This window comes from Arachis stenosperma, chromosome 3 (assembly GCF_014773155.1).
Source record: "Arachis stenosperma cultivar V10309 chromosome 3, arast.V10309.gnm1.PFL2, whole genome shotgun sequence".
In the NCBI taxonomy this organism is placed as follows: Eukaryota; Viridiplantae; Streptophyta; class Magnoliopsida; order Fabales; family Fabaceae; genus Arachis; species Arachis stenosperma.
Window position 1 is genome coordinate 2,283,463 of NC_080379.1, and position 22,682 is coordinate 2,306,144.

A 22,682-nucleotide genomic window follows, 5' to 3' on the forward strand; every position below is an offset into this window, starting at 1 on the left:
GCCTCCAAGATAGTTCCTAACAATTTCACCACACGCAGTATTATTTTTATGCGCAAAAAAAAGAGAGCCATCAACATTCAATTTTACAACACCTTCGCTAGGGGGAGTCCAGCATATTGGACGATCATGCTTAGCACTATAGGTGTTTAAATGAGTCATATTCCTTGTGAATCGGCTGAATTCATCACTTCGGATTCGAATTTGAGCTAGGACTGAAGATGCAGAGCTGTCTTTACCTTCAAAAATTAGTTTGTTGCGGAAGAACCAGATTGAGGAGATAGCAACACCAAAAATGCATTGCCAGTTGATATGTGCGAAGAGGTTAGCTTTAATCCAATCATGCAGGCTTGAATTAAAGAAACTTTGTTTCCACATTGGTGATAAAAGGGCATCCCAGATGCTAGACGCAAAAGCACAGTCTCTTAGTACATAAAGTATAATTTCACTATGATTGCTACATCTTGGACACGGGAGGAGTTTGATAAGTGATGAGGTTATCTCACCGCATACCTGATACGTTCAGATCCTCTCTAATGTCAAACAAGATCAAATATGTCATTTAGAGGAGGCTGATTTGTACTAGAAAAAAATGATAAAAAAAGTGGCAGAATATTGAAATATATGAAGTTAGATTAAGAGGGACCATTTAAAAGTATTTAAATTTTTTATAATAAAAAATTGATTATTTACTTAAAAATAATAAAACAAATGAAATAAAATGACTAGGCCCATTGTATAATTTTCAACAATTCATTTAGAAATTTTTTTTTGAAATTATTTTTATCTTAAGTTTTAAATTTTTTAAAATTAACTTAAAAAACTATAATAAAAAATTAATTATTATTAACTAATTAAAAATTAATTTTTTATTTTTATTAATTTGTAGTCGTTTTTTACCGGCTGTTAATATAAAAAATATTCATGTTAGTAGAGTAATAGATGAATTAGTTCTATTCTTAATTTTTTTTTCAAAAACTCAAACTAAGAAAAAAAATTACAAATTTTTGAACTACATTAACCTCTAAAATATGTTTGGAATTTGGGTAACAAAAACTAATAATAAAGTTTTTACTACTTTAACCGTGAACATTATCGAAAAATATATATATGCAAAAAAAAAAAAAAAGTTAGTTTTTATGTGGTGATTGGTCAAGCAAGGTCTATTATTCTCATTATTCTATTCTTGGCATTGCAACTTGCATGCGTTGCATTTCCTCATACACCGAACCAATTGTATGTTGTTAAAGTTTCTCAGCCCATCCAACGGTTCAGATTCCATCTGACGAAGACACGTGTCGAGAAACAAATGGGCGTAACCCTGAGTAGCGATCGGTTCAGGTTCACCCTATCCTACAACCCTTCCAAGAGAAAGAAATCGAGTGCTCCACACACACCCTGTCCTATCATACGAACCTCTCTCTCTCTCTCTCTCTAATACCGTCGTAAAGGTCTTCCGATTAGGTTTCCGGGCACGGATCGTGGAACCTTCTCGAAGCTTCTTCCCTCTTACTGTTCCAATTTCGCAAAGGTAATCGCTTTCTTCTAATTCCTTTAGCTCGGTTGTTTTATTTTGGCGCTGGTGAATTTATGGGAATTTTCGTTCTGTAATCAGCTTGATATGCAGTTTCGATTTTTTTTTTTTTTCTTGAAAGAAAGATTATATGTAATGTAATGTGAGGCAGTAAAAATTAAAATTCATTATTAATTGGTTATTTTTGAAACATTGAAGGATGTGTGTGAAGTGTGAACTATGTTACAGTACATTAAGGGGATTTTTCTCTTGTTGCAGGAGTTGTTTTGGTGATTGGCAACTGAGAAAATTTTCACTTGGAATCAGCAACAAATTTACAGTGGATTCACCTGCAAACCCAGAAGCAAATGGTATATATAATTTGTCAACTTTTTCTACTAGGATGAGTAAATTGTGCATTGTTCACTGCTTTTCCTTTTTGCTGAAGATTCTGTATTGTTATAAGTGTTGTTCATTTGTAAGGAGCTTAATTTAGTCCTCTTGCGAATGCACATTGGGTTTGTAGATAGATGTTGCACTTGCATGTTGCTTCTATTGTTTGGAAAATCAAGGAGCTTCTCATGCTTTCATATGATATTTTGGGCTCATTGCTTTTGGCTTGAGAGTTGAGACTGAGGATCTGTAAAAGTATAAAGCATCTGTAAACAAATGGAATGTGGGGAGCACAACAAAATCTCGGTGATAGGGATATCATTGTCTTATATATGTGATTAAATGAGTAAAGGGCTTATGATAGAAGACCTTAACATCAAAGGTTACTTCTGGATAAGCCAGGTTGGTAGTCTCTATTATTGGGATAAGCCAAAGAGGATGATCTAAAAGAAAAGTTTCAAACCGCTATACGGTCTTACTTTTAGACTCAATTATATATGTTTGATTACGATTTGTGAAAATTTTATTTTGTATGAAACCAAATATATAATCAAAACATAAAAGGCTAAAACCTGCAGCATTTTTTCTATTGCCATGTCATTTGTCAGTTTGCATACATGTAACATTTCTAGTGAATAGCAACACTTTTCACTAAATTACTGTCTACCTGGTCATCTGACATAGTCTGGGATGTAATTAACCACCTTTATCCTGCTTAGATGTTATTGATTGAATTTGAATGAAACAAAGAAAAGCTGAAAATTGCTAAGATGTAAAGTTATAGTGAGTTTTTTTTTTTTTCTTTTTTTGCAGTCTTTTCAAAATAAGGGATTTTGGACGGTAAAGGGTTCAGGACACATTAATGACAGAGAGACAACTTTTGATAATCCTTCCAAAGTTGAACCAAAACGACCTCATCAGTGGTTTGTTGATTCTGCTGAAGTGGATCTTTTTCCAAACAAGAAGCAAGCAGTAGAAGATGTAAATGGAAAATCTAGTTCGGGATTTTCAAATGTCAATTATCCTCCTTGGGACAACAGCTCTGGTTTTTCGGTATCAAATATTGTTGATCAGTTATTTGGGTCTGAAACCAGGCAGGTCAATGTCATTGAAAAGAATGTTTATGTTCCAGCTGGTAGCTCTAATGTCAGATCAAGGGCAATGACTAATCAGTATGGGGACAATTCCTCTATTGGCTTGTCTATCTCTCATTCAGTTGAAAATTCGGAAGCACCTCTAAATTATGGTGGAGTTAAAAAAGTTAAAGTAAGTCAGGTTAAGGATATTGATGGTGTACGACATCATCCTGAGGGACTTAATTACAATATGCAAAGCAATGGTGATCTACATCAGGTCTATGGTGGGGAAATTGATAAGGATGGTAATGTAACTTTAATGGGTCTTGCCTATAACGGAGGGGATGTTCATGTGAGATCTTCTGGTGCCCCCTATGGCAAAGGAGGTGACACAGGCATGTCATTTGGTACTGATTCCTATAGCAAAGATAACACAAATGTGATTCCATTTGGCGGGTTCCCGGATGAACGGGGTATTATCCCTGCTGGTAGGCCTGCTGCAGATTATGGTCAATTATATAATCAATCTTCAGTCCATATTCCAGGAGCAGGTCATGAGAAAGAGTTGGATGCATCAAATCCAGGTGCAGTTGCAAATACTCCTCAAGTAGTAAAACAAAAGTCTGAAACTGTTTCCAAGAATAAACAAGAGTCCAAAGCAAACAAGAAAGAATCTCCAAACAGCTTCCCAACTAATGTCAGGAGCTTGATATCTACTGGTATGCTGGATGGTGTTCCTGTAAAGTATGTGTCGGCGGCCCGTGAGGTAAAAGATAGTATTTATTGTTAATGTTTACCATTTTAGTTTAAAGTTCTTTCTAATAAGTTTATGGTTAAATATTACGGATGAAGGAACTTCGTGGAATTATAAAAGGATCTGGCTATCTTTGTGGGTGTAAGAAATGCAACTATTCGAAGGTTTGTAATCCATCCTGATTACGCACCTCAGTGACCGTTTTCCATTTCTTAAAAGCCATTGACTGACCTGCTGATGTTTTATCATATCAGGCTCTGAATGCATATGAGTTTGAGAGACATGCTAATTGCAAATCAAAACATCCAAACAATCACATTTATTTTGATAATGGGAAGACCATTTATCAAATAGTACAGGAATTGAAGAGTACCCCTGAAAGTATGTTGTTTGATACAATTCAAACTGTCTTTGGTGCCCCAATTAATCAGAAAGCATTTCGCTATTGGAAAGGTAAATGAATTTCTCTCTCAAGTCTTACTGTTTCTGGTTGTTTGGTATGTCACTCATCCAATTCTTTCAACTCCTCTTCAGAATCTTACCAAGCAGCAACGCGTGAGCTTCAGCGCATTTATGGAAAAGAGTAACTTAAAAATCTAACTCCGAAGCCTTTGTGAAAATGCAACCTAGTTTAGAACTCGTGTGCAGAATAATGTCTTCATTTTTAGTATTTTTCGTTCTCTGACTCGGCAAACTCCAGTAAACTATGGACCCTTGCGGCCTTGCTTAGTGTATTGGAAGCTTCATTTTAGCATTTTAACAGATCAAAAGAATTAGGTGCTTTGGACAGAATTATATGTGGCATTATCGTGAAAGCCAAGGTTAACGTTGATTAGTAATTTAAAGGAGCAAGACTTCTGGACTCGTTAATGTTTCAGATTAATCTCTTTACGCAAGGTAAAGCCATTGCTTCGAGCCAGTAAAAGGAGGTAGTTTCAGTTGAGTACGTTAATTTTTAGATTAATACATAATTGGCCCGTGAAGTGCCTTTGATAGTTTGAACTTTGGAGTGAAAATGTACACATCAAACAAACCAAAAAAACTTAAATGATTTTAAGTGGTATTTTTCTCACTTTTCGGCCTTTAAACAAAACATCCAAAATCTTAAATTATTAGTAACTCCGATCTTGAGCATTAAAACCAAAATATAATTCTATCATCTTTTTTTTGTCAACTTGGAGTAGTTGTAGATATTAGGCAGCGATAATTTTGGCATGCCATGATTCCAAGTTCTCATAATTTTGCATTGGGTTTCATGTTCTTCTGTCTGTATCACTTTTACGTTTCCAAATGTTATAAGCGCTTTTTCTTATTCCCTTAATATGCAATTGGATCTTAAGTCCCGAATAAATAAAAACATGGGCACTTAGATATGCATTCACCATAATCAAATCTAGTTTTGGATTAATATAACTTGTTGAAAAATTCAGAAACTACACCACGCGCAAAATTTATAAAGAATGGCACCTTGAAAATGTTAAGCATTAATCAGCTTCATGTTTATCATGCATATATTTTTCTTTTTCTTTCGTCCTTCTTGCTCTTGGACAAGTAAACTTGCTTCCAATCAGTAAAATTAGGCCCTCAACCACAACAACCTGATTTTTGTGCAGCCTCCCCAGCTCCGGCTCCCTGGTCTGTGTTGATTTTGATCGCTGCAGGCTGCAATGAACAATTCAGAAGAGGTTTCAGGGCAGTCGAATACCGAGTTTAACTTGTTACATGATGCACCAAGATAATCCAGCGGTATAGCTTTGTTAAAAGTAATCGATGTAACGTTGTGCTAAGATCTATACCATTAGATTTGGATTTTCTTAATGCATAAGGTACCAAAACTCGCATATTAAGCTCTTGGAAAGAAGTTCAAATACCTCTGCCTTGTTATCACTATCAGCAAGCCTTTGTTTTATATCCCTTGCTATTGAGAAGAAAACTTCCTCCACATTAAAATTTGTCTTTGCACTCTGCAACAGGAACATTTTCTATGAGCACAAGAAGATAAAAAACATTTGGGAAGTTTATTTCCACATTCCAATAGTATATAACATCACTTACAGTTTCAAAAAATTTGATCCCATACTCATCAGCAAGTTCTTGGCCCTTGGACGTCGGCACGGCCTAAAATGAAAGGCGTAGATATATATATATATATATATATATATATATAATCAATCACATATATACATACGTCGGGGTGTTACTAAGAATTTAAGATTTAAACAAAACAGAAACAGGAAACTTGCCTACCCTTTTACTTTCATCCATGTCAGCTTTGTTCCCTACCAGTATCTTGTTAACATTGTCTGAAGCATGTTGCTCAATATTGCGAATCCAATTCCTGATATCTGAAATCAGCAGAAGCTGGTGAACATTCCAGATGGAAAGGCCTAACAAGTTTAAAGAGATTTTGCATGGATCTGCTTATTTCAAATTCAAGCAACAACAGCTGGGAACTTTACTGTTAAATGATGCTTCATCTGTAACGTCATAGACTAGTAATATTCCCATTGCGCCGCGATAGTAAGCTGCGAAAATTAAACAAAAACATGATTTCAAGAAGAGATATACGTATTACACCAAAACTAAAGGAACTTCCAGTAATCAAATAAAGGATCTGATATCTTTAAAATGCACAATACTACATGTGGCCACCTGTATAAATAACATGTTAAAATACAAAATATACATTGAAAATAACTGAAATAACATATGTATTTATACACAAATACATAGTATCTGATTCAATGGCTAATTGTTTACCTACACATAGCATTTTTGCTTTACGATTTACATCAATAATTTGCTCAAACATATGAAGAGATCGAAAAAATTTGAATGTGTGAGATATAAGCATGATAAAATAAAGGAAAAGTCTAGGGGGCCAGCAACTTTTGTGTTTTGTGGTCAGCACTTAACCATCAAGAGAAAAGTGAGTGATCTCCTACTATTGGATGTAATCTCACACCATTAAAAAGACTATTGATGGCCAATTGATGGTTAAAAAACACAAAAGTTGCTGACCTCTATCACTCCTCTAAAATAAATAGGATAGTAGCTAAATAAGCTTACCAGTTGTAATTGTTCGAAACCGCTCCTGACCTGCAGTATCCCAAATTTGGAGCTTGATCCGTTTGCCATCGAGCTCAATCGTTCTTATCTTAAAATCAATACTGCATTTGAAGGGTTAGCATTGTGAATTTGTGATCTGAGGAACATTTTGCAAACTCAAATTGCAAAAAACTTACCCTATGGTTGTGATGAAACTAGTGGTGAAAGAACCATCAGAGAACCGCAGAAGGATGCAACTTTTACCAACACCTGCCATAAACACCAACCTCAGCTACATTTTACACAATTCGAAGGAGAAGCTGAATGAAAACAAGGCATTGAAAATAAACTTACCACTATCGCCGATCAAGAGAAGCTTTATGAGATAATCGTAATCGGCACGGGCCCTTGCCGGTGGAGCAGCCATCTAATAATAATTTCAATTCTTCTTTTTTAATAATTATTATTTTTTATTATTTTTATTAATCTAATTTATTATAAGTATTATCGGAAAACCGAAATGAATCTATTGCACGGTGCAAAGCAACAGTGGCGAAAGTTTTGTCCCTTGGGAGAGAGAGAGAGTGGAGTGAGCTAAGGCAGATGGTGATTTTTTTTAGACAGAAAAAAAGGAGAGGTGGCTTTGTTTTTGTGTCATTATTGTTATTATTGTTTTGTTTTGGGAAACAAAAAACCAAAAACCATGCTTTTAGGATTTTGACCAGACAGACAAGGTGGCTGTGTTTACAACCTTGTACTTTCAACCTTCCTCCGTCTATTTCTCTCTTCTCATCTCTTTATTTTCTTCCTTTTTTTACCAATAATAATAAAATCAATGCATAATAAGATGAAATTTTCACATGAAAAATATCACAGTAACACTAACTGCTCACAGATGTTTTTAAATAAATAACTTAATTTTTTTATTTACTGAAATATATAATTTATAAAATATTTATAAATTTGTGTCATTTTACTTATCTCATTTATACTTTAAATAAATTAATTTTGAGTGAGATAAAATACGTATATAATTACACGTATCACATGTGTAAATATGTTGTGATACATTGCTTATCTCGTCTACTGAAAACGAGATAAACTTTTTTTTTGAACGAAGAGCTCAACACAACAAGTGGAGCAAGACAGTAGCAAAATACGAACAAGCTAAGAACAAAAAAGAATAAAAAGAGAAAGTAGATATCCCTTTGTCATCTCCGGCATTGCCATCAACAACAGAAGGGGTCTGCACCTAACCACTCCTTGTAGTTCAGAAAAGATAAGTTGATAATCTCCTCAACCCCTTTCCCTTTGTTCTGAAATATCCTCCGATTCCGTTCCAACCATATGTTCCAAATGATTGCACAGAAGCACACCATCCATCTCTTGCACTCTTGCTTTGTTTTTGAGTTCTCAGTCCAACTTTGGTAGTGTTCCTTCACTGTACCTGGACAAGCCCATTGCATTCTAACAAATGACAACCAGGCACACCAAACCTTCCAAGAAAAGCTACAACCAAGAAAGATATGGTGACCATATTCAACACCATTATTACATAACACACATACATTATCTTCTTGGTGAATGACCCCAAGCCGACTCAGTCTTTCCTTTGTATTGACTCTTCCAATCAGGGCAAACCAGACAAACAACTCTACTCTGGGGGGAACCAGGCCTTTCCAAATAGTCCTTGTGAAACTGTAGCTTGATATATCCGCCGGAGCCATGTCCACCTGCAACACCTGCACAAATGAGTTAGTAGAGAAAATTCCTTGTTTATCATATTTCCAAACAACTCTATCCTCTCTCCCAGGATCCAGTTTAACCAGCCTCAGAGTGTTGTGAAGCTGGTTCACTAAATCCAACTCCCATTGGAATAATTCTCTCCTCCACTGAAAATTCCATATCCAGGCGAACCCATCCCAAAACCCACAATCCCCTATCATTGACCCTGTTTGGTTTGAAACTGAGAAGAGCCTCGGAAACCGGTCTTTCAAGGAACCTCCCTGAATCCAGACATCCTCCCAAAAACGAGTTCTTCTCCCATCACCCACCTCCATGGACAGCCCAGTAATCATCTTCTGCCTGAGTTCTTGATTCTTAAACTGTAACTGACAAATATCCTTCCACGGTCCTCCTCGAATAGGTAGTTCTTGGGATGATAGGAGCTCGTTTGGATTCAGGTTGTTACAGGAACAGACAACCTTCTTCCACAATGGACACTCCTCTTTAGAGAACCTCCACCACCATTTAAACAGCAGAGCTGAATTTCGTATCATGGCATCTCCAACCCCCAATCCACCTAGCTTTTTAGGAGTCTGAACCACTTCCCACTTTACCAAAGCCATACCGCTCTTACCATCCTCTTTACTCCAAAGAAATCTCCTCTGCAAGGAAATTAGTTTCTCTGCAACAGCCTTAGGCATCTTATACAGGCTCAGATAATAAACCGGCAAGCTATTTAACACAGCTTTGATAAGCACCAACTTACCGGCCTTATTTAGGATCTTGGCCTTCCAGAGGCTAAGCTTCTCCTCCACTTTATCTATTACTGGCTTCCATGTCTTGACCATCCTTGGGTTTGCTCCTAGCGATATGCCCAGATATCTAACTGGTAGATTGGCCTGCTTACATCCCAACACACTGCACATGCGTTGTACCCACTGCTCCTCACAGTTAACAGGGATTAAGCTAGATTTATCAAAGTTTATACTTAGACCTGACATCAACTGAAAGCAATGAAGCAGCCTCCTATAGTTCCTGATTGTCTCTTCCTCAGGAGGACAGAATAAGACAGTATCATCTGCAAACTGTAGGTGTGATAGCTCAATATGATCTCTCCCAACCAGCAACGGCGATATGCGACCGTTCCTCACAGCCTCTCCAATCATCCTATGTAGAACATCAACAACAAGGACGAATAGAAAGGGAGATAGAGGATCCCCTTGTCGCAAACCCCTTTCCATCTTGAACGGTTTGGACGGCGAGCCATTTATCAGCACTGACATAGAGGACGTGCTCACACACTCCATAACCCATCGCCTCCATCTTTGACCAAATCCCATCTTCTGTAAGACAAGGTCTACAAAACTCCACTTGACCCTGTCATATGCTTTCTGAAAGTCAAGCTTTATTACCGCCGCTTTCTTCTTCCTCTGTTTGATCCACTGAACTGTTTCGCAAGCGATAAGAGCTCCGTCATGAATCTTACGACCCTTAACAAAAGCACTCTGTGTTTCACCTACTAGCCCTGGCATGACACCTCTCATTCTCCTAACCAGCATCTTCGAAATTACCTTGTATACACACCCCACCATGCTAATCGGACGCAGATCTTTGATTTCCTTAGCACCAGTAAACTTGGGGGCCAACGACACCCACGTGATGTTAGCATCATGCGGCAACCTTGAAGATTGGAAGAAGCCAAGTACCGCTGCCGTGAAATCCGAGCCTATATCAGCCCAGCACTTCTTTATGAAGTTCATGTTGTAACCATCACATCCTGGAGCCTTGGATGATTCACAATCCCACACTGCCTCTTTAACCTCCTCTGGTGACGGTAGCATCTCTAGAGCACTAGAATCCTCCTCGCTAATCCTTTCCACTAGACCATCTCTGAACCCCATCTCAGGAGACCTCTCTTGATGATACAAGTCTTTATAGAACTCTCTTATGGCAATCTTAATCCTAGCTTGATTCCTTATCAATCTACCATTACTGATTAAAGTATCAATCCTATTATTTCTCCGTCGGGTAGAAGCTAGGTTGTGGAAATACCTCGTATTTTTATCTATGTCCTTCGCATGCCTTGACCTGGACATCTGCTTCCAATGTAATTCTTTCCTCACATACCATTTCTCGCAACAAGCCACTAGCGCCTTCCGTCTTGCCTCCACTGTCCCATCATAGCTCCCATTACTGACCATGTCATCAATCTTCTGGATCTCTTCCTCAAACTTCAGAATTTTCTTGTCCATATCACCAAAGTTGTCTCTATGCCATCTCCCCAAAGGAACCGTCAACGCCCTCAGTTTATCAGTGAATGGTATCTCACCCAACCTTCTCCATTCCTCCTTGACCATCCTTAAAAATCCTTCATGAGTGAACCATGAATCCAGACTTCGGAACGGCCTCGGTCCGTTTCGCAGCCTCTTCTCTACCACTATGATAGGGCAATGATCTGACAAGCCCCGTGGAGCACCTCTCAGGAAGGTCTCCGGAAATGCCTCAAGCCATTCCAAGCTAACCAAAGCTCTGTCAATTCGACTGCACGACTGTCCTCTGAACCATGTAAACTTACGATCAGAGATCGGTAGATCCACCAAACCCATGTCATGTACCCAATTCTGATAATCTTGTGCCGACAAAGGTAAGGTTTCTAATCCTCGCCTTTCTTCCACTTGTCCAATCTCGTTAAAGTCTCCAAGAAAACAACAGGCGTCTGGGCATAAACCAGCCATGTAACTCAGTTCCTCCCACACAACAAGTTTCTCATCTCTAGTGTGAGCACCATAAACCAAGAAAAATGCGCAGTTAATAGTATTCTGTAACAGTTCCCCTTCAACACATAGCCATCGCTCACCTTTATAGCAATTTCTTTGTTTAAAAAACCCATCATCCCACATTAGTAACAACCCACCAGATGCACCAACAGACTCCACATACTCCCACCCCACACAACCGTTCCCCCATAAATTCACAACGTCAAACCTTGTTAATGACTGCCTTTTAGTCTCAACCAAACCTAGCATATCCAACCTATGTTTCCTCTTAAGTTCTTTCACCATTCTCAGCTTTCCATCACCACCTAGCCCCCTAATATTCCATGAACTAATAATCATTTTAAAAGATTATTACACACCTTTTTGGAATTTTGGGTCTGCTTCGTCTTGCTTTAGCTTTCTGTTTAGCCAATCTCTTTTTCCGAGCAATCTCTTCATTCTGTTCTTGGAGAATACTCATGATGTCATCTTCTTCATCGAGAAGCATTGCCCCGGATTCTTTCGCTAACTCCCATGTCTTCCGGTTTTCCAGCAATTGTTCATCCAGGTTTCCATTCTCATTACTGCTGTCTTCGTCGTCCTCGTTGGCAAGTCCTTGTTCCTTTTTATTTTTGACTTTGTCACTGTTTCCTTCATCCACGCTCTGGACCGGAGAGTTTCTGGCATTATCCGAGGCAATCCCTAGATCTTCCTTCATTGAAACCGCATGACCATCACCAATTGCTTGATGATATGCATCATGTGTGTCTCCGTCAACGTCCTTGGCCCCATGAATCTCCTCCAACGGTGTAGCAGCCCCCTCCACCCTTTCAGCCCAGTTTTCGAACCTACCAGCCCCTGTCATCACCGCACTAGCTTCCCTTGCCGCCTTCCTGTCACCGGCCGTCTCCCCCATGCCCCTCGCATAGCCAGCGAGCGCCATGGTTCCAGCGCCCTCGGTCCTTCTCCATCGCAGGCTTTTGCCCCCGGTGGATTCGGCGCTGCCTTCTTCCACGTCTCGGCCCGCATTCTTCCTCAGCTCTGAGTCAACTTCCTCCCATCTGCATCCTTGACGATGGGCTTCATCCCTTTCATCATGCAAGGCTCGGCACTCTTCATCTTCTCCCTTCCCGTGGTTCCTTGCATGGAGCTTCAACACTCCAGGATTCCCCGACGGCGCAGAGGGATCACCAGCAACCCTTCTCACCCCTTGCACCAGTCCGACCCGACCCGAAGCAGCCAGGTCCAGCCCATGCCTGCAAGCGCGTGTTCCAGTCTCCCCCAACCCATCTGTTATTGAATTCGGGCCTCCTTGGCCCAATAACTTCCTTATTTCCTTGTTAGCACAGCTGTTCCATTCTGAAGGACCCACACATGCGTTAATGGGAGTAGCTCTTGGCAGCCCATTATGTTGGCATGGATAGCTCCACGAGATTGTGACCTCTGATTCTGCTTCATTATTGTTTCCCAATCCCACAAAATCTGCCCCGCCATCAATATGTCCATAAATGTGCTGATTCGTTACCGGAATTAGTTGATTAAAATTTAAATTGTCATAATTCCATTCGTTTAAAATGGATTCTGGAATTACTATTCTATCCTCATCTTCAACCTCCTGTCCTAACCTTTCCGTACATACCATCGCTGCCTGATCTTCGTGGCCAACCAATTTTGTAGAATTAGCCGACGTTGTACCCTCAGCACCAGGGGATGTAATTGGTGCTTTATTTAAGAAAACGCAAGCTACCTCTTTATCCGCCCGTTTTTCCATAATACATTGCGAACTGTAGACTTCTTGTCCCACCTCTTTTACCAAGACTTCAAATCCACTGGTTCCAACATTGATATGGACCCATTCATTGATCACACCCATAACACAGGTATCAATAAGTACACGACCGACACTAAACGAGGCGCACGATTCCGTCCCTGTATCACACCCAACCACCTCTCCCCATTGTTCACCGATCTTCTTGAAGGCATCCACTGTCCATATATGTAATGGGACCCCGAAACACTATAGCCAAACTCTTCGAGATTCACTTTTTTCCGATTCATCCCACCTCCATACACTATGAAAAAATTGTAGCAGGCTATTCATTTTAAATGTGTATGTTTCTTCAGCATTCAAAACACTGTCGAACGTCAGCAGAGCCTTATAAGCTCCCAATTCTCGTACCTGAGTGACCTGCGGAAAGTTCTTCGCAACCATATCCTTCAACGACCTAAAGTCAATGGCCTTAGTTGTTCCACCAATTAGGCTTTTCTGCAACCAGTTCAAGTTTTCTTTACACACAGCTACTTCTAGTTTTTTTGTTGATCCTTCCCCATTTGGGTGTAGGGTCTTCTTATCTTTTATCACCTCCTTAGAACTACTAGTTGGGACGACTGGGATATCCTCATGTTCTCTTTGCGGCTGGCGGACACTTTCTTTTCGAGTGAAATCTGCTGTCTGTATCTTCTTTGTGCCATTAGCAGCCGACAGTCTCCTGTATTTTGCTTCTCCAACAAACACGACCTTACCTCTCAATCTCATACGATTCATCTCTGTTATTGCCTTCAACGCTCCTCCCCTCGTAGTGTACCGTATGAATGCAAAGATGTACAAACTACCATTTTTTTGCTTCCGAGATAGGTATATGTCGTTTATACGTCCAGTCCAATTGAACAGTTGGAACAGTTCTCTCTTTGAAATGTCCTCTGGAAGATTATCCAAGAAGATTGAAAAAGACTCCGTCTCCAAACGATGATACTCTTCTCGATTCCAAACTCTAGGGTCTCTGTTCGGATTCCTAAATCTACCCCCCACTGTGTTTCCCACCCCATCTCTCACTCTCTCTCTCATACTAGTATGTAGGTCACCATCATATTGCGTTTTCCATAAAAAACGAGATAAACTTAAACTTAAACATCACCTATATAAAAAACTCGATAGTAATGTCTTGAAATGTCATTTTCATATGTTTTTACACCTTTTTTTTTATACATAGTTTTTATATATATATATTATTGAGGAACTTGGACATTATTGCGCACATATGCACAAGATGACGATATCAATCACCTGAATGTAACGTGGCATGTTGCAAGAGCGTCAGGTTAGTGTTGTTATTTTTCCTTTTAAATAAAGAAGCATATCATTATAGTTAGACTACTTTTATGGATTTAATTAATTATATACTTATATATGAATAAGAATAAGATATCAAATTGTTCCATCTACAAGAGTCTTTGGTATAAACTCTTCTTCGTCCTTAGAAGAACCACTTTCATTACTATCGGTAATATATTCTTCATCTGACTTTTCACTGTTCACGCCCATGTCTCCTACTGGACTAGCGCAGTGCATAAGTGGTGGTGCAAGAGGTGGGGTCATCTTAGGACAAAATTCAAGTGCCCAGAACTACTACCATCCACGTCGCTAACCTCCACATAAAACTCCATCACTTGTTGGGCCATAATTATTCCGTAGACATTAAACATTAGGCGTACATGCTCATCATCAATAGGGGTGAAAACAGGTCAAGTCAGGCTAGACTTCACCCTTAATAGGTCAGACTTGTAATGTATTTAACTAGCTTGAGTCTGACCTATAATCTGTTATATGCTTTATTTTACTAAGTTTGGTCTGTTATTAAATCTGACCTGACCTAAAATCTGATAAAAAGTCTAATATATATAATTTTTTATCAAAATAAAATATATTTAAAAGATTAATTTTTTAAGAAAAATATTTATATGCAATATACTCAATTCAATCCTTATAATAATATCTAAACTTTAAAGTATTTAAATATAACACAAATATTTATAATAAAGTATAACAAATTTAAATTTTTTAATAACTATTTTAATTATAAAAAAATATTTTTATATTTATTTATATTTTAACAGAATCAGACTGACCTATTAAACTATTTTGTGAGCCCTAGACATGCTTATTAATAGAGTCACGCTTTTAAATCAGTTTGGACCTGAAATTATTTTATGACAGGCCGAATACAGGCCAGGTTGCAGGCCTCTAACAGGCCGCCTGACCTATTGCCACTCCTAATTGTCATCGAGTCAAAAAACACGAAATCAAAATACCTGATTTTTCATTTGTACTAACAACCTATACCCAACTCTTTCAACCTCTTTTGTCCCATTAGCACCGATGTTCGTCAATATTAAACTCTTCAACTAAAAAACTTAATCTTCGAGTGCACAAAAGAATAGGGCTACTACACTCAAACACAGCCTCATTGTCATTATTTCTCATGTGATAATTAGGATACATACTTATAAAAATATATTCACTACCACTAGACATTTTTACTAAACTTATCGAAAGAACGAAGAAAAAGAAGTGATATGTTTGCAAAGAAGGCTAATACTTACAGATTCTTTTATAGTTGGTTGAAATTTGTCATGCGATATTTCATTTAAAGTAAAAACGAAATAATTGTACTTTTATCTCTTTTACACGTTTAACAAATTGACTTTGAGTGTGTAAATGATACATGTGTAGTCCGCTGTCTCTCACGTATTACGTTTATACTCGTAATACTTGTTTAGAAAAATATGTCTTATCTCATTTACAGTATAAATGAGATATATAAAAAAAACATAAATTTGTAAATAATTTATAAAATTAATTACCTATTTCAATAAATAAAAAATTAAATTATTTATTTTAAAAATTTTCTGTTCACTCATATCTAGACTTGGTAATTACGATTTGAGGATATTTTTTAATAGAAAAAATTGTGTGTAATTTATTATCATGGATAATTAGCGTATTTCTTTTATATGAATTTTTTATTTTATTTTAAGTAACAATTCAGACCCTCAAATTTAAAGAAGTAGAAAAATTCAAGGGTCAACTTTTATAGTGCACAAATTAAAAAATCCAATTTATGTTAAAATAATTTTTTCTTTCTATTGCGAAGCAAATCGGAAACTCCGATTTGAACCTTTAATTTTTTTTAATATTAAAAAACAAATCTAAGAATCATATTTGTATATCTAAAAAAATTTAAAATAATCTCAAATTTGAGTATTTAAAAAAAAATTAAAAGTCACAAATTTGAGGCTAATTTTTTTGGTAGTGGATTGGAGAGGTGTGTTATGCATAGTTATAAAAAGTTGGTGTATTTTTTATGGATATGGAGATAATTATTTTTTTTAAAATTAGAAACTATAAATCGGAGGCTCAGATTTGAGTAGGAGTAGAAAATTAAAATTTTGGGTAGAGTAGAAAATTGAGTGTCTATTTTGAATAGGAATAAAAAACTGATAGTAAGTTTTAAGTAAAAAAACAAAAAAAAAAATCAAAATCCCTAAATCGGAGGTCCGATTTGTATGTTTTAATTTTTTTTTTAATGTTAAAGCAAAAGGTCAGATTTATAATTTAAAAAAAAATAAAAACCACAAATCTTACGGTCAAATTTGTGGTGTCCATAAAAAAAATATGCTAAATATCCACATTATTAGAAAGAGAAAGTATAGAGTCAATGGTCTAAGCGTATAATATGTACAATGGAGGTTTAGGAAGTATTAGAAATATGACCATTAGTGTTACATTATCCTGTCAGATTACGTTTTTGGGATGAGTGAATTCATGACATGGTATTAGAGTTCTAAATCCGAAAGGTCAATAAATCAGCTTAAGTTTTTGGGATGAGTGATTTTATGACATGAGATGTTTATTATTCCTAATATCCAGATGGTTATTCTAGATAATATGAGTGATATTCATTTTATTTATGAACAAAAAATTTAGCCTATTGTACACATTATACACTTAAGTCATTGGTTTTCTAGCAATACAAAAAAAAACACTAGCTGTACTCTAATACAAAAAATAAAAAATACAAATTTAACCTTTAAATTTATGCTCTTCACATGAAAAAAATATATATATAAACTGTCCACATTATTTAAAAACGTCATTGGAATCCAATAATAAAAATAAAAAGCGAAGACTTGATATACTCGGAGCTAAAAATAAATTGATAAAATCACTAATTAATATATTTTAACCAATTTGGGTCAAATTAAAGTAGTTAGCTAATTTATTTATTTAAACAAGGGTTAAAATTTTAAATTTTATTTTGTATATATATATATATATATATATATATATATTAATTTATTGATTAATAACAAAATTTTTAAATAAAATACAAATTTAGAATAAACTGATCTTTATATTATCAAATTAGAGGACCATCAGGAATTAAAAAGACAAAAATGTATATATTCTTTTGAGTTCCACGCCCTTTAATTAGCAGGAGGAAACTTAGGGGGTAAGTATTCATTTGGTTCACGCAGCATTTACTTTGTTCGTGCATGTCCCAAACGTTGTTGGAATTGGGTCGATTTTGTTTGCAGCATATTTTTGGTAGCAAATGTGTGATTTGTTTTCTTTTTCATTACCTGATGATGGTGGTTCTTCTGAATGCAAAGGTAACTAGAATTGAATGCCACGTATATATTGGCAATTATTTTTTACAAACAAATAAATGAAATTTTCGTTCGTGCTTCCCACATGCTGATGTGCATATTCATATTAAAGTTTAGATTATATTATTCCTATTACCGGATTATCCTATGTATGTATGTACAATTGACTCAATTAGAGGCTCACCCAACTGATGTGTGCCACGTGCCATGTGCGAATGATAGAGCATTTTTGCCTCTAATAATAATATTAGAACATAGCATTAGTTAATTATTACAAACAAGGGTCTTCTTCAAAGTTTAATAACGTAGTAAAATTGCTAGGCCAAGTATATTCTTCCAAAAAAGAAAAAGTTTGATGAAAAGTAGGATCCTTATTCTTTAGGCTCATCCACATTCAACAATATAGTAATTAATTAATTAAGAATTTTTATAATATAATTAAAAAGATGCCAAAATTAAAGGTATAATATATAACATTTGAAAACATAATGAATGGGGCCAGAGCATAATGTCGTAATAATAATGCTCAAGGTATATGCCGAAGAAGATCCTTTGTTCTTTGCCCCCACCATAACCAAAAAGGAATGCTTTTTCTATTCTTTATAGCTCACAAAACTCACCCTCCCATCGATCTTCTCTTTCAGCTTAAGGTGTATGTTCTTCATCAATTGCAATTGAAATTCGGGTTATGATGATGATGGCAACAAGCACTTGCAACTTGGAGCATAACGATGGTGATGATGATGAAGAAGAAGACACGAAGTAGTTATGCTTCTCTGTTGATCAAGTAACCAATGATTACTATTGAATATCATTTGGGCAACTGAATATCCTTTGGCACCAAACATATACATATACATCATCCTTGCTCCTCTCTATACCCTTTTCATCATTTTCACAACAAATAATACTATACAAGGTTTATTTATATTTTCTATATTAGGCAAGTTTATTATGGTTGCTTAGTACTAGTTATTAATATTATTCTATGCCTTTCATGTTATATTGGACACCAATTTAATTTGCAGTGATATGATCATTTTTGCTTTCGGTTCCTTTTTCTTTTTTTTTTTAGGCTAATTATATTTTTTGCCATTTGAAAAGCTAACCCCGGAAACAATGTGTTTATATGGCATATTCTTAAGTCTACGACCCTCTTCTTCGGTAGTAACGTGTTGTATGTGATTATAATTGCCATTTGATTTCGTTGTCAACCGTCTCATCTTGAGAAGAATTATTGGCATATACTGAATTCTTCAGCTTACTTTTCGAGGATTATTGTATGCGGATTGGAGATATGAGATCTCAATATTAAATTAAGTGTGATTTTATACATTGAAATGTTATCAGGCAAACTAAAACGGGATAATTAAGCTTTCTCCTTTTTTAATTACCCATATCATCCAATAGTAAGCTACACAAATAAATAGCAAATAAAAAAGGTTATAGAACAGAGGTTACGTAACGAGTTTAGAGAAAATTTTATTGAACTGCGTTAAAGTGATAATCATATATAAATCTTCATAATGTGTAGAATAAATTTTAAATTTGGTTCAATATAAAAAAATTTTTGAATAGTTATTTTAAAAAATTAATTATTCCAACTCTAATTTACTAACCTAAACATCTTTTATTCCCCTCTCAACTTTATTAGGAAGAAAATAAAAAATATTGACAATGTATTTAATATATTTTAAATTAGGTCCAATACAAGTCACCAAAAAAAAAATTAGGTCCAATACAAGAAAAAAAATCCAAACAATTTTTTTAAAAAAAGTAATCATTCCAACTCTAATTTATCAATAGAATTTATCCAAACACCGTCTTCTCCTCTCTCTCCAACTGGCGTCAGCTATCCTATCCCCATCAATCATCTCACCTCTCCGGCGTTAGAAACTCCCTCTCCCTCATACAATTAATGACTATCTAGTTAAATGACCATCTAGCATTTGTTAATTGTATATATTTAAACTGAATCAAACAAAATAACCATCAAATTAAGAATTAAAATAACCATCTACATACTTAGTAGATTAAACATCTAGCATTTGAATTTGTCAGTCTTCAACCCACTCGAAGTAAAGTACAGCAACAGCAACAACCCGGACACAAAATTCTCGATCCTCTCTGTCAGCCTCTCCACCAAATGCTTCCTTCGAAATCGTCAATACGAACACATGACGAAAGCCAAGCTAGAGATGAGAACCCACACGGAACCAAGGGGTTCTTGTGGCCGCCGTTGCCGTCGGCCTTTCCGGTGAGTGCTACGACGAGGGCGAGGAGGATCCAAGCCACGACGTCGTTGAAGGCGACAGCGGCTATGGCGGTCTTGGGCTGCGCGATGAATGCAACGTGCGTGAAGGGGGTGTCTTCGTCAAATGTCTTTGGACAGTTGGGCAGCGTCGGATTGCGTTCTAGGCGGCAGATAGTGGTGATCTTCGCGGAGTCAGTTCGGAGAGGGTGGAAGAAACTGCAGCACGTTCTTCGCAGGCGTAAAATAGAGAAACTTTTCAATAATCAAATCCTTATATTTTTTAAATTTAAAATTCGAAATTATTAAGAATTAATTAAATTAATTATTAAATAATTATAATTTTAATTTTATCCTTCTTATATACATTATACACTAAATTCATTGTCTTCCCATACTTTTTCAAAATTTATTTATTGTTTAATCAAGTCATTAACTTTCTTTTTATATATATAGTTTGTTAAAGAAAACATAGCATTCTATGACAAAATATTTTCAAAGATAAATCGAGGAATAAAATACTTGATATCTGAATCAACATACGGTGTCCAGTCAACAGGGACGGACATAAGGGGGGGCGAGTGGCGGCCTCGGCCCCCCCCAACTTTTTTTAAGAGTAATAAGTTATTATGTATAATTTAATTTTTTTAAAAAAATATTTAGTATTTAGTCTAGTATAAATAAAAATTCAGTCTAATTTAAATATTAATAATTTTTAATATCTAAAAAGTAAGTAACAATATTAAAGAAATATGAAAAAGATATTATTACTAATATTTTTTAATTAAATAAAAAATTTCAAATATCATAAAGTGAATTCTTTTTCTTCTTATAGCCGTCTTTTTTTATTCATTTGCTAATAATTCTCTCTGTTTCAATTGCTACAATTAAGAGATCTTTTTCAACTATGAATATTGTAAAAAATAACTTAGAAACAAAATAAAAGATGAATTTCTTGATAATTTTCTTTTAATTATATTGAAAAAAAAATTACTGAAAAATTTTACACAAATTCCATTATCGGTGAATTTTATGATATGAAGAATCGACTATTTTGTTAGTAAAAAATATACACATATTTTTTTTACTTTAAAATATATTCTCTGTCAATATATTTTTGTAATACATCCTATATTATATAATTTTTTTACATAATTTTTAATATTATATGTGTTATTGGCCCCCCCATAATATCATTTCTGGATCCGTCCCTGCCAGTCAACCGAGACTATTCTAACTATACACGGTATGTAGACGATACCTGATGACTGATTTTGATGAGCTAAACAAAAAGAATTTAATTTTTTTAAATTTTAAATTTTACTTTTAAATGTAAATGTAATCTCTTATCATTTATTTATAAGTAGAACTAAGAAAAAATATAAAAAAATTACTCAAAAATAAAAATTTAAAATTTAAAATATCTAAATTATAAAAAAAATCATCAATTAATTACAAAAACTTACCTTTATATAAATTGAAGCTCAACTAGAAAATATTTTTCATAACATAAAGACACAATACAACATATGATAAAAAAAAGGAGACAATAAAACATTTTATCATTTGCCGAAGCCTCCTCACAATATGTTATTCTCTATCGAACTGGTATAAAGAGTGTTCGCAACTATATCGAAGAACTAATTCACATTGAATATATATATACTATGCTAATTAATGAAAGCTACGTACGTAACAAAATTTGTCAATGTAGCCTTGTGGGTGGAGGGTTATTACTTATTAGTTATTACTAGTTAGGTCGATATTAGCCAAACTCAAATCAGTCTGATATTATTCATTTAAAAATAGTTCCAATATAATAGTACCACGAATCACGTTAGTCAAATATTTTTATGATCAACTAGTTTTGTAACTTTAGCCTACGGGGTTGGTTTAAATGGTATATGCATATAATTATTCCTTAATTCAAACATTGAATCTAATTAAAAATTTTGTAGTTAAAAATAGTTTTTACGAGTAAGTTATCATTTTTATTCATGAAAATTTTAAGGTGGAAATTCAAATTTAGTTGACTTCACGTGAAATTAATACTTAAGAGTCGTTAGATGATTTGACTAATTTGACTAAATTTTCATCTAATGGCTCTCAAGTATTAACTTCACGTGAAGTCGACTGCACCTGAATTTTCACCAAATTTTAAATGCTGATAAATTTATTTACGAACAAACGAAATTAAAGTTATAACTATAAAAATAACTTCTGTACAATAAAATTATCTAAACCCTATAAAATGACATAAAAATTTCAAATTATCCTGTATAGCTGGTACCAAAATTTTAACTGAACTTGTAAGAAAAAAGAGGCTCATTTTTTTCTATATGAAAAAAATTATGGTGTAATCTAATAAAATTGAGGTGTGCAAAAAAATTACGCTATAGTGTCAACTCAAAATTGCAACCTGTGTTTTACCATTTTTTATTGTTTTTTTAGGCATTTTTACCTAAATGCGCATCTAAAAAACATTAATTCTCAAAATGCACATGGCTGAAAATTTTTCTGAAAATGCGCATTGCCATTTCTTGGCTTGTGCCCGTGAAATGGATTTGAACTCCATTTCACTGAAGGTGCCCACGAAATGGGCAATACATGTCCGGGCCAGCTTCCATGAAATGGCTATCCCATTTCTATGGTGACAGCAGTGAAATAGAAGGAAGAACTCTGGACAGGCAGGCGTGAAATGGGTGTACTGTCGAGTTGAGAC

At 35.4% G+C, this 22,682-nt stretch overlaps 2 protein-coding genes across 3 annotated transcripts; one reads left to right on the top strand and one right to left on the bottom strand.

The window, feature by feature from the left end:
* The first annotated feature begins 1,362 nt into the window (after window positions 1-1,362).
* On the top strand, window positions 1,363-4,572 carry LOC130965321 (uncharacterized). Of its 2 annotated transcripts, none has more exons than XM_057890085.1 (6): window positions 1,363-1,528; window positions 1,790-1,881; window positions 2,717-3,745; window positions 3,832-3,897; window positions 3,988-4,186; window positions 4,268-4,572. In XM_057890085.1, the coding sequence occupies exons 2-6, from the start codon at window positions 1,879-1,881 to the stop codon at window positions 4,318-4,320; spliced, it is 1,350 nt and encodes a 449-aa protein (XP_057746068.1). In that variant the 5' UTR covers window positions 1,363-1,528; window positions 1,790-1,878; the 3' UTR covers window positions 4,321-4,572. The 2 variants fall into 2 exon arrangements, with proteins under 2 accessions (XP_057746068.1, XP_057746067.1); XM_057890084.1 differs by having other exon boundaries at window positions 2,717-3,744; window positions 3,825-3,897.
* A 548-nt stretch (window positions 4,573-5,120) lies between these two features.
* LOC130969123 (ras-related protein RABE1c-like) lies at window positions 5,121-7,458 on the bottom strand. The gene is made up of 8 exons (XM_057894718.1): window positions 7,136-7,458; window positions 6,979-7,051; window positions 6,803-6,903; window positions 6,193-6,258; window positions 5,981-6,078; window positions 5,789-5,851; window positions 5,605-5,697; window positions 5,121-5,395 (listed from the first exon to the last, which is right to left on the bottom strand). Exons 1-8 carry the CDS (start codon window positions 7,206-7,208, stop codon window positions 5,318-5,320), a joined length of 645 nt encoding a protein of 214 aa, XP_057750701.1. The 5' UTR covers window positions 7,209-7,458; the 3' UTR covers window positions 5,121-5,317.
* Between the last annotated feature and the right edge of the window lie 15,224 nt (window positions 7,459-22,682).